The 16,808-nt window shown below is 42.3% G+C and overlaps 1 protein-coding gene across 6 annotated transcripts in view; it reads right to left on the bottom strand.

Moving 5' to 3' along the window:
* Positions 1-14,719, bottom strand: part of ANKRD17 (ankyrin repeat domain 17) — a 42,129-nt gene extending 27,410 nt beyond the window's left edge. For 5 of the 6 annotated variants that reach the window (XM_053461633.1, XM_053461634.1, XM_053461639.1 and 2 more), the window contains exons 1-2: positions 14,552-14,719; positions 13,827-14,324 (exon numbers count right to left, since the gene is read on the bottom strand). In XM_053461633.1, coding sequence (XP_053317608.1) covers positions 13,827-14,222 — 396 coding nt within the window. In that variant the 5' untranslated portion in view covers positions 14,223-14,324; positions 14,552-14,719. Of the gene's footprint in view, positions 1-5,966; positions 6,093-13,826; positions 14,325-14,551 lie in introns of those variants that run through there. The other variant, XM_053461638.1, reaches the window with a different exon arrangement.
* Positions 14,720-16,808: the final 2,089 nt, after the last annotated feature.

The following is a 16,808-nucleotide window of genomic DNA, read 5'->3' as shown; positions in this document are numbered from 1 at the left end:
ACAATTTTTATATGCATAATATTTTAGAGCTTAAATAGCAACGACAGCCATGGATTCACCACATCACTTACTCAGCACACAAGGTACGTTTGGATTATGACAAGAGTTAAGTGGTAATCGACTGAAACAATCGACTGAAACAAAAATACATTAAAGTAGTAAAAGTGCCTCCATGTCTTCTACCTATGTGTTTTTCACTTCAATTAGCCCTTTTCCCCTCAGTGCACGTTCCGATATAGATTTTACATACACAACATGGCCTATGTATATAATAATGCACAATTAAATCACTATAGCAGCCCTCTTCCCTGAAGCTTTCCCTAAAATTACATTGTTTTATGGTATGTCAAGCTATAGTACAATGCGATACATCTGCGTACTCTAATTATACAGAAGCAATTTGATCAAAGAAACGGCATAATCCTGACGCTTCACAGAGCTCGGACACAGGCAAACCTTTCGGGACACGATCAGTTTGGCACATCTATCTCTGCTGCTTCATTTTATAGACACTGGGTCTGGCTGAGGCCTGTGTGGATGGCTAGAAGTGGAGTACTGACTGCCTAGACATGAGTGGATTAAACGATCCACGGCAGGCTGAACAGATTTCATATAGTCTCAGCCCGAGGGAGAAATATATACATAAAAAACTATTCTAGCACGGTTCAAATGACCTAGGAGTTGTTCGCTCCCTTAAGAGTCAAAAGTTAATCAGGACCCTCCCCATGGAGAAAACCCGCAAACATTTAGAACGCGTTCCAGTGTGTATAGCAGAGGACTATTTTGTTACAAACCTTTCTGTACCCTATACCATGCCAGCGACAATGGAAAAGCAACAAAGCTTATTTTTTCCCCTCAAATGACAAGTATTGTCAGGGTTAAAGGAACACTTCTGCCATCATATGCACTCGGTAGCCGAGAGGTCCCTTCTGTCGTGTCCTTTTTTGCACTCATTTGCCCCTTTTAACACATTCCTGGTATTTTACGTGCACACAATATAGCTTAAATGCTGGCTCAGCAAACTTTGCGCATCCCATTGTACAGCGCTACGTAACACGATGGCACTGTGTTAAACAAAACTTCCGACCTGAAGTGCTTTTTAGTTTTCAAGTAAAGCGTATTTCAATACTAGTCAAAGTACTTTTACAAATAGTAATAGTAAAGTATCCACTTAAACGGGTATTTCTATATCTGATTTAAGCTGTAGCAGGCAAGGATATCCTAAAGCAGGGGCATCCAACATGTGGCCCGCGGGCCAAACACAGCCCGTCGGACTTCCAGGTGCAGCCCACGTGAGTAGGAACGGATCGCCCCTCCTGCTCACGCACGCCGTGGTCTGCCGGTCCGTGGGCCGGCAGACCACATTCAAAGGCCGCGAAGTTCAAAGCTGCCACTGTGCAGCTTTAAAACACGTGACGTTTGAGGGGGCGGGCCCACAGAAGCTGTTCCTCGTGGCAAGGAGAGGGTCATTATTACCAATGGACATGATATAAGTGTAATGATAGGAGTGTCGTTGCTATACTAAATATATAGGATTACTAACAGCAATCACACTCCTATCATGCCCAGGCAGCCAGTACATGCTGGAATCTGGGCATCAAAGTGTGATTGCTGTTAATAATCATATATTTAATATAGCCAATACATGCACATTACCTACAGCCTCCCTGTGCCCTGCCCCCCACCCATTCTTCACAAACATTCATTAACTCATTCACGTATACTCATTCATACTGTGTAAGTAATTTAAGTAATTTAGTATTGATAGAATGACAAAGGTTTCTCAAAAAACTGTTTGTCCACTGTTTTTTTCATTATCGCCAAATTAACCTTGTATTAATATGCATTATAAAGCTAAAAGGTAATTTTCTCAGTGAAAAATTAGTGAGCCCCACGCATACATACATACATTTCTGATGAAGTGGCCCACTGCAGAAACAACTTGGACACCCCTGCCCTAGAGGGACATTGAAAGGTTTAGTTTAGTGTCCCAGAAAGACACTATACATTGTTCAATAATGGGGGGGGTGGGGGGTAGTCAATGGCAAGAAACAGCTCCCATTTAAATCAAAGAGTGCTTTCCACATATGCCCGAGATACAGCACTGTGTGTAAATACTTGCACAAATGATGTTGACCTCCCTTGTTTGAGCGGGGCCCTCCTCACCTGTTGTCCCTGTAAGTCAATTTGTTATGTTACACACTACTTGTTGTGTCCTGTCTACCCAATGTACAGCGCTATGGAATTTGATGGCGCTATATAAGGGTCTCAATATGTATTGCCCTACAACAAATATATTATATATACATATATCAGGGAACAAGTTACCTGCACACACACAGTAGCCAGGAGTTGATGCGTTACTTATACAAGTTAACATGATGCCACTTTACGACAGCGCGTAAAAAGGTGAAAAAAATTAAATAAAAATAAAAAAGACTATGTGAATAGTGAACTGGCTCAGTGCAGAGCTGGTATGCATGTTCAACAGGTGAAACCCTAGAATGCAAAAAGGCAACCATACTCATTCTTTCCTTCCTTGGAAATCAAATTGGCTCAAATTGCTTCACTGATCACTAGTTAAGTGACATACATTTAGCCCTAGGCCTAGAGGCTCATGTGGGGTCTGTAAAAACAATCCGTGTCGAATGCACAAAGTATATTACTACTTTCGACATGGTTCAATGATCGGTAAATATTCTGTGAGATTATGGGGTATGACAAAATTTACCCTATTGGCTTGATTATAGGACGATCCCCTGAAAATTTGAATATTAATTTAGGGGGGGGATGCCTGAATATAAGACTACCCTATAGGAAAAACCATTTTACTAGTAAATATTTACATGTAAACTATTTTTTTCATATTTCATAAAAACTATGATTGAGAAAAATACATTTTTTGTTTTTATTTACTTTTATTTGCCAACCTGCCCTCCCTATTATGCACATCTGCTCCCCCACAAACTTACCAACGCATCCCCAGACATATCCCCCGTGCACCAGACTCCCTGGTGTCTAGTGGGGGCAGCCGGTGGACGCGAGCATCTGAAGTTCATGCCACGCTGGCGCTCCATCATAAAAGTTCCAGCGGAAGTTCCAGGCAGAAGCGGAGGATGTCTGCGCACATCGCACAGACGTTCACCGGCTGCCAGAGAGGAGGATGCCCCACAGCGCTGCAGGAGACCTGGATACTCCTCTCTGGCAGCCGGTGAACGTCTGAGCGATGTGTGCAGACATCCTCCGCTACCAACGGCACTTCTGCTGGGGCTACTATGATGGAGCACCGGAAAGTCATGCCGGCGCTTGGTCATAGAAGCCCCAGAGGAAGTGCCGGCAGCGCAGAGCTTGCCAGAGAGGAGGATGCAGGTCCCCTGTAGCGCTGCTGGGGACCTGGATCTTAGTCTTGTCGCCAGACCTCTATTTGAGGTCTGATTATAAGATGACCTCGCAAATGAGGCAAGGGGCACTTGCTCTGAAAAAACCTAGTCTTATATTCGACCAAATACGGTACACGAAATGTCCTCTATTTTCTAGCTTGAACATCCAGCTAATACGAACCTTGGTTTTTCCCCCTGGTATGACAATTTGTAACATAGGCAGCAAATGTGCATTTTATGAAATAAATTCAGGAATCGGTTATGTCAGAGACAAAACATGTGGGCCATGTGGGTTCTCCAGCAGAGAACTTTTTTTTTTTGCTTTGGTTCCAATCTTGGGATTTGTCTAGCCATGGCATAAGGTAAGTAGTGTATGTTTGCCAGTAGTCTACTGTAAAGGACCCACTGAGATTGTTTATCATTGTAGACAAAACAGCTGAATAAACGTTTGATATCAACAGACCAATACAAAGATAGAGAAAACATGCTGCAAGCTTATGTTAACCCCTTCAGGAGCCTATGGATAGACTAGACTAATAGGTGTGAAGAAGATGCTTAGGATGTATCGTACATCCGGCAGTTTTTGCACTGGTGTGTAGATTTTTTGACAATGCACAGGAGGTCAGCTTGTCTTTTGAAAGCACAGACTCTCCTAAAATCAGGAGCCAGCATTGCTGGCGCAGAGCTAACTGCTTTTGTTGTAATGCCTCCAATACACCTGAAACTTTTCCCAAGGAGTAACTGCTGACATTGAGGGAAGTATAAAACCAGAAGGGATTTAACAGATTATTCTGGGATCTCTTTTTTTTTTTTTTTTTTTAAATCATGCAACATCTATCTATAAGTGGCAAAACTCATACAACTACTATATTCACCAGAGCAGATATCAGTGTATATGATTTGCCATACAACTTATATTTGCTTATGTTAAGTAGTAGTAACTAGTAGTTACTTAAGTAGTAACTTATAGTCTAATCAAAACACTACCATTGACGAGGCTAAAGTGGCAATGGGATCACAGCTCTCTCATGAAATATTTGTCTGAATTTAAATATTCCAGCCCATTTTATCACCTCTCTCATTGATGACTTCAACAGTTTACTAACTGAGCCTGGTCTTTTCCTAGGGGCACATTATTTGCTGTAACAAGAGTTACATAAGGCTGCAAAACTTTTTTTATTACTTAAAAGGTGACAGATCTACAATCAAGCAATTCCCTGCGTACGCCTCTTCCATCGGGATTATTTGGATTAATAAAAACACTTAATCCAAGAAAGAAATGTTTATTTCAAGCCTCATTCACTTCTGCCAGGAAAGCATTTGACCTACTGGCCCTACTACTGAACATACATAGCCAAGATGACATCTTTAGGATAGGCTAAAATAAAATCAAAATAAAAAATGCCCAGCAGCATGTTTTTTTTTTTGGGGGGGGTGCGGGGGTGATCATCAAAGGGAAGACTGCTGCAATTTTCACGATTCCCAACCGATACTGGATTCCAGTTCCAACTGTTCGGTGCCTAGCTTTGGATAACCACTAGATATTGCCTAAGCCACGTTTCCCATTTGAGTCGGTACCTAAACGTACAAAACTAGAAGTTTACAGAAAAACAAGACCAATTGAAAAACTGGATTCAATTAGTAACGTACTTGAAGCTGAAAGCACTCAGATATTACTGCACTGTCAGCTTCAGACGGAGAAAGTCTACAGAACATTCTCATTGATCACGCAGTACTGTACAATGCGCATTTGGAGATCTCCACCCCCACTCACTACTGAAAGCAATAAAACACACTAAAAATAGTCCTCACTAAGACCACTCAACTGCCAATTAGCACACAGTGTTAATGATCAAAATCAATGGAAAAAAAATTAATTTATTTGCTGCAGCCAATTGTTACACTAATTAGAATATATACATACACACAATAGATCAACTTTGTTTTGTGAGAGATACTGAAAAAAATGCTAATTCATCTTCAAGTACATATACAGGTTCCATATATAGATATACACAGCCAGAAAAAAAAACAAAAAACTTTCAGCATGTTTCAGTGTTCACTATACACAACTTAGTGGAAAAAAACTGACTGTCAGAAACTACGCTACTAGGAGTTAAAAGAAAAAAAAAATGCAATTCTGCATAACACAAAGAACAAAAAAAAATGGTCAGGATTGATTCTCTAAAGTGCTGGCGGTGTTGTAGGCCTCTCGATGTAAACGAATTGTGCAAGACATACGATACTAAACCCACAGAAAGCTGCTTTGCAGACCCCACCTTCTAATGAGTTAATCTAAAGGTCACAGGCATGCATGCATTTTACGTAATCCAAGGCCCTTTCCCCCTTTTTCAGAAACTAGCAGCTACTGCAGCAAACACGAAGAAAGCATTTCCAGCAAAGAAACGCTCATTTACTAGCCAGCACATGTAAAGTTAACAAAATGAACTAGAAATCACACAAGGTCTAGCTAATCTTCAAGCCTCCCTTCACATTATCCAGAAAGCCGTCTTCCCCTTGACTCCTCCACCCCCTCCTCCTCCTCCTCTGCAGAATGCTCTCTGGCCGCTAAAACATTCTCTCTACCTCCAGGATGTCTTCTAAAACATATGCTTCCATTTCGGCTGCTGTCTCCACCATGTTTTCTCAAACAGCCATATCCTTTGCTGCACTATGATTAGATCAGTGCCAGCAGGAACCCTCCCCTGTCAGCTAGGGAACAGGAAATGGAAGGTTCTATTCTCGCCTGGAGCAGCTCTGCAGTTTCAAAGCAGGCCTCTACCAACACACGGGGGTGACTCGCTGAATAAGCTTTAAAGTCACACACATTTTTTCTTTCTACCTAGCCCATTTTGGCATTGCAGGAGATCTAAAAAAAGGCCTTTAAGCACATTGATCAGCCGTTTAACCATTTATTGGACTGGTATTAATATTTATTTTGTACTTGTGTTTCCAATGCGCCAGAGGCAAACAATGCAATAACACTAGCAATTGCTAACTTGCAATTACACCCCCTTTTCCTTATCTTTCAGATTATACACACACAAATCCACTATATACACATACACAAACCCAAAAGCACTTTAGCACTGTATAATATGGTTCCATAGAAATTACACATTAACACAGAGCTGGTTTTTTTTTTTATCATTTCACAATCGTATTAAAACAACAAATCCAGCTCTTTACTCTAGCTCTAGCTCATGTTAGCCGCATCTGTCATGTTTGTGTTTACCTGGCCAAAACTTCTACACACACCGACTCCCTATTGTGGTGCTTTGTGCCAAAAAATAGGATATCCCGCTCTTAAGTACCCAGCGTGAACTCATTAAAGTCTTTGGAGGAAAGGACTTCAGCTATTTAACAGGAACGGGTCAATGCACCCAAAATACCACAGGACTAGCCATGATAACCTACAATTTAGTAGATGCTAATGCATAAAAACACAAATTGGTGTCCTGGCCGTCAATGTATTCACAAGGCACCAGTCAGGTAAGTGGCATCTAAAAGTTTTGCTACGCCAACCACCTCAAGATATAAAAAGAAGCTGTCCCTATAGATGGGGCGTAGATAACACACAAAAAACTATTGAGGCTGAATTTGCCGTTTATTCAATATGGTACACAGGCGCCAGAGGCCTGCCTTTCTATGCACCAAAAATCCCCCAAGGTGATATTTTTAAACTTATTACATAACAAATGAAGTTTTCAGAGTTCTATTAACCTACTGATTGTGTAGGTTAATCAGTAGGCCTTTTAAAACTAATTCAAAATAGCATTATGATTTTAATTATGCACATGTTTTACTTACACAGCTTCCTTTTCGCTTGGCACCCGCAAGGATTTAGCAGCTATCCTACCAGAGTTTAAAGAACTCCTACCTACTTTTTTACCTTACTGGGGTCACATAAAATAGGGTAATTTTCGGTTACTGTAAGTTTGTCATACCGTATTGGCCCTAATATAGGCCGCACTTTTTTCCCCCCACTTTAAGACTTTAAAGTGGGGGTGCGGCCTATATTCGGGGTCTAGCACCCGACGCCCGGGACATGCAGTCCCGGGCGCCGGGCAGGCAGCGGGGTTAGGATACCGATCCCCCGCAGCGGTGCAGGGGACCTGCATCCTACTCTCTGATACGCTCAGACAGCCTCCCGTGACAGCACTTCCCACGGGGGGGGGAGTACCGGCACGGGAGGTTGTCTAAGCGCATCGCACGGACGTTCACCGGCAGCGTCGATGCGCCGTTGCCGGTGAACGTCCGCACAATGCATTTTAACCCCCCCGACTTACCAGGGCAGACTCCCGGGTGTCTTGCAGGGCCGGCAATACGCGTATACAACTTCCGGTGCCGGTACTTCCGCTGAGTGCCGGCACCGGGAGTTGTATACACGATGTGCATAGATGTCCCCCTCCGGCCCCTCGAGACACCCGGGAGTCTACTCTGGTAAGTTGGGGGGGGGGGACACAGAGTGGCAGCATATCTCGGGGGGGGACACAGAGTGGCAGCATATCTCGGGGGGGGACACAGAGTGGCAGCATATCTCGGGGGGGGCACAGAGTGGCAGCATATCTCGGGGGGGAGAGGACAGAGTGGCAGCGTTTCTCGAGGGGGGGGAGGACAGAGTGGCAGCATATCTCGGGGGGAGAGGACAGAGTGGCAGCATATCTCGGGGGGGGAGAGGACAGAGTGGCAGCATATCTCGGGGGGGGGAGAGGACAGAGTGGCAGCATATCTCGGGGGAGGGGGACAGAGTGGCAGCATATCTCGGGGGAGGGGGACAGAGTGGCAGCATGGTTTTTGGTGCTTTTTTAAAGAAAAAAACTTTTTCTTTAAAAAAGCACCAAACTTTTAGGGTGCGGCCTATATACGGGGGCGGCCTATATCCGAGCCAATACGGTACGTGTTCTACCGTAGCTGTTAGCCCAATCTATAGGGATGCCAGACAAGGAGACCTATATTTGTATCACTTTTACTTGGTGGGTATATGTTTACTAAACCAGTAACACTCAATCTTCTAGAAAAACATTTTGACTCCTTATCATAATGCTCTGTGGCAAACAATAGAATGGCTCAGAGACTGAATTATCCAATCAATATGATTAATGAAAGTCTATGAAAAAGTGAAATAATTGGCTAAACAATGGCAGTATTATTTTTTTCTCATTTCAATTTTGTTCCAACTTTATTCCTCCTGCTGGTCTCTGTACAGGCCACAGCGTGATTAAAAGCAGAGCGCCATAGCTCTACCTCACGTGTGCGCAATGGGCCAGCAGAACAAACCCTCCCGTTTGTGCCGTTACAGCAGCATGGAGCCAGTGGTGTGGGAGATCACGCAGCTTGATCTCACAAGTAGGACGTTTCGCTGCAGCTACAAAGGAGAACAAAAACTGGACATCCCGTCAAACATTCAAAGGGTCATCTTGACATGTTTTGTAAAGGTAACAGTACATGCATATTGACATTAAGGGATTAAGTGATGAAGGAAATAGAAGGAATAGATGAGTTGCTTAGCTTCTGACCCCAATGCATGTCGCAACACTCAGCTGCTGCTGGGTACTGTAGTTAAAAGGTCTATATAACCTTTTAGTTAGTAAGGAAAAACTGAAACCCATTTGGAAGATCTTTTTTACAGTACATCAGTATCTGTACACAGATGCAAATTAGGAAAACCTCAAAATATAGTGCATAATGCCCAGGATTTTCATATATTTTGGCAGTTATAGGACAAATAGCACAGTAATATTTTTACATTTGGAATATTTGGAGGCCTTAAGGTAATTGCACTCACAGATCTCAAAACTGCCTCGTAACAGTATGTTTCTGTAGAGTAGTAAGCCCAGGATATTCTAGTATGGTGATTTTGACATTTAGCACATTGATTTCCCCACAAACCTCACCCAAAACGTACAGGTTTGTTTCCCCTTATAAACCCAATTTTCAAACAAACTTCATAATGGTGCTTCGGATGTCTGCTACATTCCCTGAGTAGCACAACATGTGGCTTCACTTTTTTAGTGAAACGGGTGGTGGATTTTTGTGTGTTTCTTTTCCACTTCCATTATATATTTTTACACTTTTAAATGTTAGATATTTTTGTCTATTTTTTTATTTTTAAGCACTTTTCTCACGAAGAGAGCAATGTGCTACACCTCGAGATCTTATATGGGTTTCATAATGGGTTTCTTGAAGCAGTGGAAATCCTTGTGATGTCAAGATGATATCACTAAAGGCGTTTCCTTCTAGTACCGTACACTTTTTTAATTTTACTTTTGGTAGGAGAGACTTCAGTTTCTTCCTCTTCTGATAATCCAGCAGGCAACAGCCATCACAGAGCCTGCAGTGATTTCTGATCACACAGTAATTACAAGACAGAGCTATGCAGCTCTGCTGATCACATTAACAAACGTAATCAGAAGCAAAGAAACCTGCTTGGAGACCCGATCGGGGTCTCTAAAGATGCCTTTGCATCTGCATGAGCCAGAACAGAAGCTTTCAAGTACCCAGTTACGTTAATGTCAGTTGATAGCCTGATCGCCCGTGCATCGGTAGGTATTTAGCCCTGCCGATGCCCAACACGGCAGTGCATCCTCAGGCGCCGGAATTGTGTGGCTGCTTTTCACATCCATCATGAACGGGTTTTAAAAACATGCACTACTGCTTCAGTTAGGACAGAAAAAGAAAATATGTTAGTCAAGGAAGAAAACTAGTTCTTTAGGGGAAAACACATTTTTAAAAGCAGTATATATATATATATATATATATGTAAATTTCTTTCTACAACACACACTTCAATTACTTTAAAAATGTTTGGGTTTGGACCACAAGTTTTTTTCTTATTCTATATTTCTAATTTGCATTTCCTTATAATGGCCTAAGGAGACTAGGCCTAAGGCTGCAGGTCCAAAGGAGCGGCAGTCCGGGGTGCAGATCGCCATCTTCGGGAATCAGGAGCCCAAGTATCCAAATGCTCAATTGGCCAATTTACACTATGGAGACTGTGCAAACTCAGCACAGCCCTCATAGTCTGCATTAGATACACAACAAAGGGATTTATCCTAATAGTTACTGTGTCTTAAAGCCACAGTGCTCATTTTAAGTCAGTGTAGACTCCGTCTTGGAGGGGTAGGGTTGCACTGCCCTAGGGTGAGGCTAGGGCACAGCAGAGGGTAAATGCATCGCATTCTCAGCGTCCAGATATTTTGCTCCACTGATTGGCAGGACATTGCTCCCATCAATGGCAGTATTTGCCGTGCATGCACACAGGGGTCTAAATTCTGCAGCATTTGAGGCAAAAAGCGATCGGAATTAGCGCATGGGGTTGAATGGTCAGTTTGTACGCAAGTCAAAAAGTGATATAACTAGGATATCAATAAGGTAACATCATGCCATTTTTCAGTGCAGTACATTAAAGATGGGTTAGAAAAAGCAAACAAGCAACTTCCAAAGTGTGATGGTAAAGAGGGAGAAAGATATTCCTGGTCTAAGGATTGATGTTAATTCAGCCCTATTAAGTTAAGATGGGTGTCCCCATGGTATACAAAGGTGAATTAAGCAATGCTGAATCTCATAGCAACAGCCTGAAAATGTAGGAGAAGTGTACTTTGTCCCAGTGAACATTTCACATTTACCAAACTGCAAGAAACATTGCTCAAACTTTCATGTCACGTATCATTTTTTTTAACTTGGTTAAATTGGCAAACTGATAACATCACAAAGAACTGTTCTTGGAAGCGGTTTTAAAGATGCCTAAACTGCAAGTTGACAACCAACATGCACAACACATTGTATAAATCACGTGTTCTACATGCCTGCCAAACACTCAATGCAGTCACATGGATTTTCCTATATACATTTTTCCATTACCTTACAAATAGGGATTAAGTACTTAGTTTTAAAACAGTTAACATTTTAATTTAGTATGGGACACGTTACCTGGCCCCATCCCTTTCACAATTTATACCACTCAAGATAGTTACAGGTACAAGGATGACAGAAGAGAAAAATTAAATTGGGGGGGATAAAAGAATGAAGGTGAAATTATGCTTGGGGAAGTAGAGGTGTGAAAACACACTATACATTAATATACACTCTGAACATCTATGCAACAGCACTACTAAACAGCTGGTTTAATGCAACCTAAAAAGTTCTGCAACTGCAAACAGATGTTCCTACCCTGTTTATCGACCAATTTGCTTTATGATACTGATATAGCACAAATCATCTATTTTTGGAACACTTACTCTTGACCGTGCTTGGTGTATATATCCCACTTGACATTACAAACTTAATTTTGAATTCAAAAAAATCAATTTTAAACCCCCTGTTTTTGCACAAAGCTATGCTCAGTTTGCAGGCAGTTTCCATACTGTCACACCTGACTGCATACTTATTAATACATTATTCTAATGCAGATCTGACTATATAGCCCAGATTACCGAGTTCTGTAATACCAGAGGTACTTTTGGTAGGGCCACGGGTGCATCAGTAACTACTGAAATACTGTACATCTCTAGCATGTGGCAGATACTAGTTATTAAGGATAGTTTTCAAACATTGGTGTTAACCTACTGGCAAAACTTCAAAGCATTTCAGTGGACACATTACTGGCTGAGCTCATTAAACACCTGTCAATGAACAAACTCTTCCACCCCTCTCAAATAATACTTCAAAATACCCACAAGTCTGCCTATGCATCAGAAAAACAGTGGAAAATAAAATAAATTTGGTTTCACAGCACACTAAAAATTAGTCTTAAATATTAAAGAAATCCATTTGTGAAGCTTTGCCATATCTTACCGAACCGTCCTTGAAAGCAGTTTTAAAAATGCCTAAACTGCTCCAAAACAATGCTGACAACCACCAAAAAAAGCTCTGGCTATACACCGGGTATTTTACTACACCCTTGGCAGAGATGTACTCTGAAACTCCAGACTGAGGAGGAGATGAAACAGTATGCATGTCATTTGCCAATTAGTTTCCAAAATACCTTGTAAATGCAGGGTTAACGAGGCAGCCATATCCACAGTTTTTCAGAGATCTACAGAAGTCTGCTCCACTACCCCTATTTCCCTGCAAAGCTTTCAGTGCAGAATGCTGCTTGCTCCCTTACATAGCAGTTGCCTCATAACCTCAGTCAGTGCCGGGTATCTGAGCAGGTCTGCACTCTCGCTATGGTGACTGTAGAACCAAGCAGCCCCCCAACCATGCCATCAGAAGACAGGGCTTTGACGCCAATATCAGCAAAAAGCCTAATGTCCAACAAAAACCCAGTGCAGTAATTCGGTTTTGTTAATGCTCTAGGAGTGGTGTATAAATGCCTAACATCAAACAAAAAGACTAGCGACACATTACAGTTTTTTATATTTAAGAAAATGTTCAAGGCCTACACTTTTTTTTTAATAAATACTCAAGACACAGGCACCATCTATTTACAAAGGCATTCAAGCTTTAGGCCCAAGTCATTAAATGTATTTCATGAGAAAAATCTCAAAGAATGTGAGAAGCTCTTGGGAGAACCCTGCTGGCCAGTCTAATCCTAGTGACTCAACCACATGCGGCAGCCCTACCCAAAAGCTCCTCATAATGGAGATACAACTAGATTTTCACATAAATTGACACAAGTCACCGTGATTTTTACAAAACCTTAAAATACACACAGAGGAGAAACAAACAGCCTGTATTTAACACCAAAGCAAAAACAACTCAATGTATACAGTCTGAGCAGGTTGTCCTGAAATCAGTACTAGAGGTGAAAGGCCTACACATACATCTAAGGCACAAACAGCATGAGATTAGTCAATTTACTCTGTACTGCTAGAGGTTGCATCCTCGTCAGTCACTCAAAGGAACCAACTCACAGGGCACCCTTGTGGGTTAAAGCGAACCATGTGGAGCAGTCACCATTTAACACTTTAAACAGAACACCTCTCAAATACACGAATCTAGTGGAAGACATGCACCACTTGGTTGGCGCTGGGTCTTACTACTTCGGATAAGTCAGGTCACTCACTACACCAGCTACAGTACATAAGGTATGCTTATGAGCACATGAAACTAATCGCCTGACGCATCAGCTTCACAGCTCTGCCTGAGAAAACACATTTATTAGCTAGGAGTACACTGAAAGGTGTTTACCCTTCACCCCTCCCCCATAATCTCCCTTCAGCCAACGCAATCGAAATACGGCCAAGATGATAATCACACCGAATACGGAAAGCAGGAAACGGATTGAAACGTTAATAACGTGGTCTTCGAATAAAACAAATATAGTTACGGCCCCCACTTTTCACAATACTCTCAGACGTTACACATACTACCAGAAGCATAACCACATACACACACATATATATATATTTACACACACGCGCGCAGACACGACTGTACCTCCCTATTAACCTTGGTCACACCTAGGCCCACCCCGAACCAGCTCCCACCCTCACTGCCCACCTCGGACACCTCTTCTTCCTCTTCCTCCTCCTCATCTTGGCTGCTACTGCCGGCGCTGTCGCTACTCTTGTCGGTATCGCTGCTGCTGGCTGTACGGCTGCTACGACTCCTCTTCTGTCTGCGGCTTCTGCCAGGAGGCCCAGTCCCAGTGGGTGAGGCCGGCGAAGCTCCAGTTCCTTGTTGCCTCCGCTGGCGCTGTTGCTTCTTCTTCAGCAGCAAGTCGCACATCCTGACCAGGCCTCTGGCAGACTTGCTGAGTTCCGCAGGCGCTTCGCCGGCTGGACCATGAGTCCCACTGCTTGTCTGGCTCGGGCTTTTCTCCTCCGCCTCTTCGTTTTGATTTCTAACAGACTGTTGATCCTGGGTTGGGGGTAACGGGGGCTCCATCATCATCATGTCTCCCCGGCCTCCTCCTCTTTTCGGACACTGCGCTGCCTTTCCAGCCAGTCGGTGTGTCTCGCGAGAGCTGTGACGTCAGCGATATTTCAGAAGCCTGACCTGCGGGGTGGGAGACGAAATGTTAAGTATGGTGCACGTGAACAGGCGCGCGCCGAAAACAACCGCAATACTTATCGATACGTTATCACCCTTTTTGTTTATTTTATTAATTTATAAGTAAGAAATCTCTGTAGCTCCCCAATTAAGCCTTCCGTTCCCACCCAACTTTCATTAGCCAGATAGGCCGCTTTATTTCGTAAGCCCCCGTCAGTTTGCACTATATTTACACTTTTGTTTCTGTAGTTGGCCGCTCTCTTGCGGCGGACAATCACCGCCTGTTACCGGCGGTAACGTCTCTTAGGTCGCGAATTTCCTTCCTGCGTATCCCGTGAGGTGTCCTTCGCCGCGCGCTTTACCAGCTCGATTTCCCCGCCCCTCACCCTGCTCGGTCTCGCGCGCAAGCAACACAACGTCACGCGACGCTTGGTAGGCTCGCTCCCGCGCTTGGCAGCCACGGTGAGGTTTATCATAGGCGCGCGTGCTTTAGTAGGGTCAAGTGAGGAGAAGAGACTTTGGAGTATTAAAATGGGGTACACCAACATATAGTCACACGCTTTGCATGGGTGGCATTGCGAAAACAGTTTTGTAAAATGCAATGGAGTGTGTATCTTTGCTCTATGGCCTAAGTAATGCTAAATGTCCAAAATAAATGTCCCTTTTTAAGCAAGACATTGTGGATTTTTGGGCTTGGTCACGCCGAGCCTCCTCACTGAGCTGTAGAGACCTTTAAAGCACAAGGCCTCAATCACAGATTCCGCAAGGCTGCCAATTAACTAGTATTATTTATTGAGGGGTTTATATAGCTCCATCGTATTCCGTAGAGTTGAACAATAGGCAAACAGCGTTTAAGTAGTACCTCACGTAACATTGTGGACATTCAGAAACAAAAGGTTGGAGGGGCTGCTCAGAGTATCTTATAAACTAGAAGAAGCTGGGGATATAAGGCGAGGTGAAAATGGAAAGGCTTAAGGTCGATCCCGATGTAAACAAATAAATAACTCAAATTACTAGACATAACGAAAAATAAGAAAGTGACACTCATGAGCCTAGACGAAGAAGCGTGAGGGGGAAATTATCCCCTTCGCAACAAAGGCATTTTTATGCTTTTGGACATTTTTAACATTTCTGTAATTTCACTCTTTCTCATTTAGTGTACACAACAAATTATAATTGTAGGGATTTCATACCACATACATCTAATATATAATCCAGTTTGCGATAAGTTTGAAAACAAATCACATTGTTTTACAGTTCCATATAGCAAAGGCAAATGATAAATATAAACCCCAAATATATTCATACGCTTGTCCATGCACTTTAAATGCCTAATATTTTCATTTATTTTGAGTTACAACCAATGTTCCATCTAATTTTTCTTAGTTGGTGTGCGCAGAAAATTTCTCTTGTGCAAAAATTTTCACAGAGCAAAAATTTTGTGAGCACAATATCCGCGCCGCATAAAGTTTCAAAAAAATTATTATTTTTTTCTTTTTTGGGGAAAAACTGTTGTGCGCACAATTTTTGGACGTGTGCGCTCTCTTAAAAAGCTATGTGCGCGCGCACAAGCGCACAGCTTAGAGGGAACACTGGTTACAACTAAAAGATGAAAAGGTGTGGAATTTTTTAATGTAATATTTTGAGTTGGTTTTCTGAGTCTCCAACTTCGATACTGCTCAAAGATCTCCAAAAAGCAACACACAACTAAATGTTTCTGAAAGGTTGACAAGGGTACTGCATTATGGTAATTTTGATAAATTTCATGCATCCATTTTCCTGCTCGACTTAGTCCAAGGTTAGCAGTCAAAGAGGAAAATCTGATTTTCAATCACACTTTGTAATGGTGCTACGGATTTCTAGCCCAGGGTATGTCAAAGTGCAGAAACAGACGCTAATTTGTGTTTGGCAACACGCCCACAGTACAGCAATGCCCCAGATGCAGATGATTGGGATGATTTGGCAAATTGTAGTGAGGGTCAGTGTTTTTTTTCATAGTTTTTCTTTTTTTATATATATTTAACTTTTTTATATTTTTTTGTTCTCTAGAGAGAAGATAAGTAGAGATTTCACATGAGACCCCAGAGATCTCCTTTCAAACAGGGGAAACCCTTGCAATGTCATGATGACATCACCAAGGGGGGTTCCCTCTGCCAGGGGGATGCCAGAGAATATGTATAATTATATATAAAATTATAGGGAAGTAGTGAGAAGTAATAATTATATATATATATATATATATAAAGTCCAAAAATAATTACCGGCACTCCAGGGACTTTGCAAATGACCACACAAACAACTTCGGTTTTTAAGTCAACGTTTCAGTCTTGTTTATTACAGACTTTCATCAGGACATGACATTACTGCTGCAGTTATTTGGCACCGGGCAGAAATTTGGCATTTGGAGTGCAATTGTTAATTTTGGATTTTATATATATATATATATATATATATATATATAGTGGGGCGCAGTGTTGTTAAAGGCTCTGT

This window comes from Spea bombifrons, chromosome 1, assembly GCF_027358695.1.
Source record: "Spea bombifrons isolate aSpeBom1 chromosome 1, aSpeBom1.2.pri, whole genome shotgun sequence".
Lineage (NCBI taxonomy): Eukaryota > Metazoa > Chordata > Amphibia > Anura > Pelobatidae > Spea > Spea bombifrons.
This window is presented reverse-complemented; position numbering and strand designations above follow the sequence as displayed.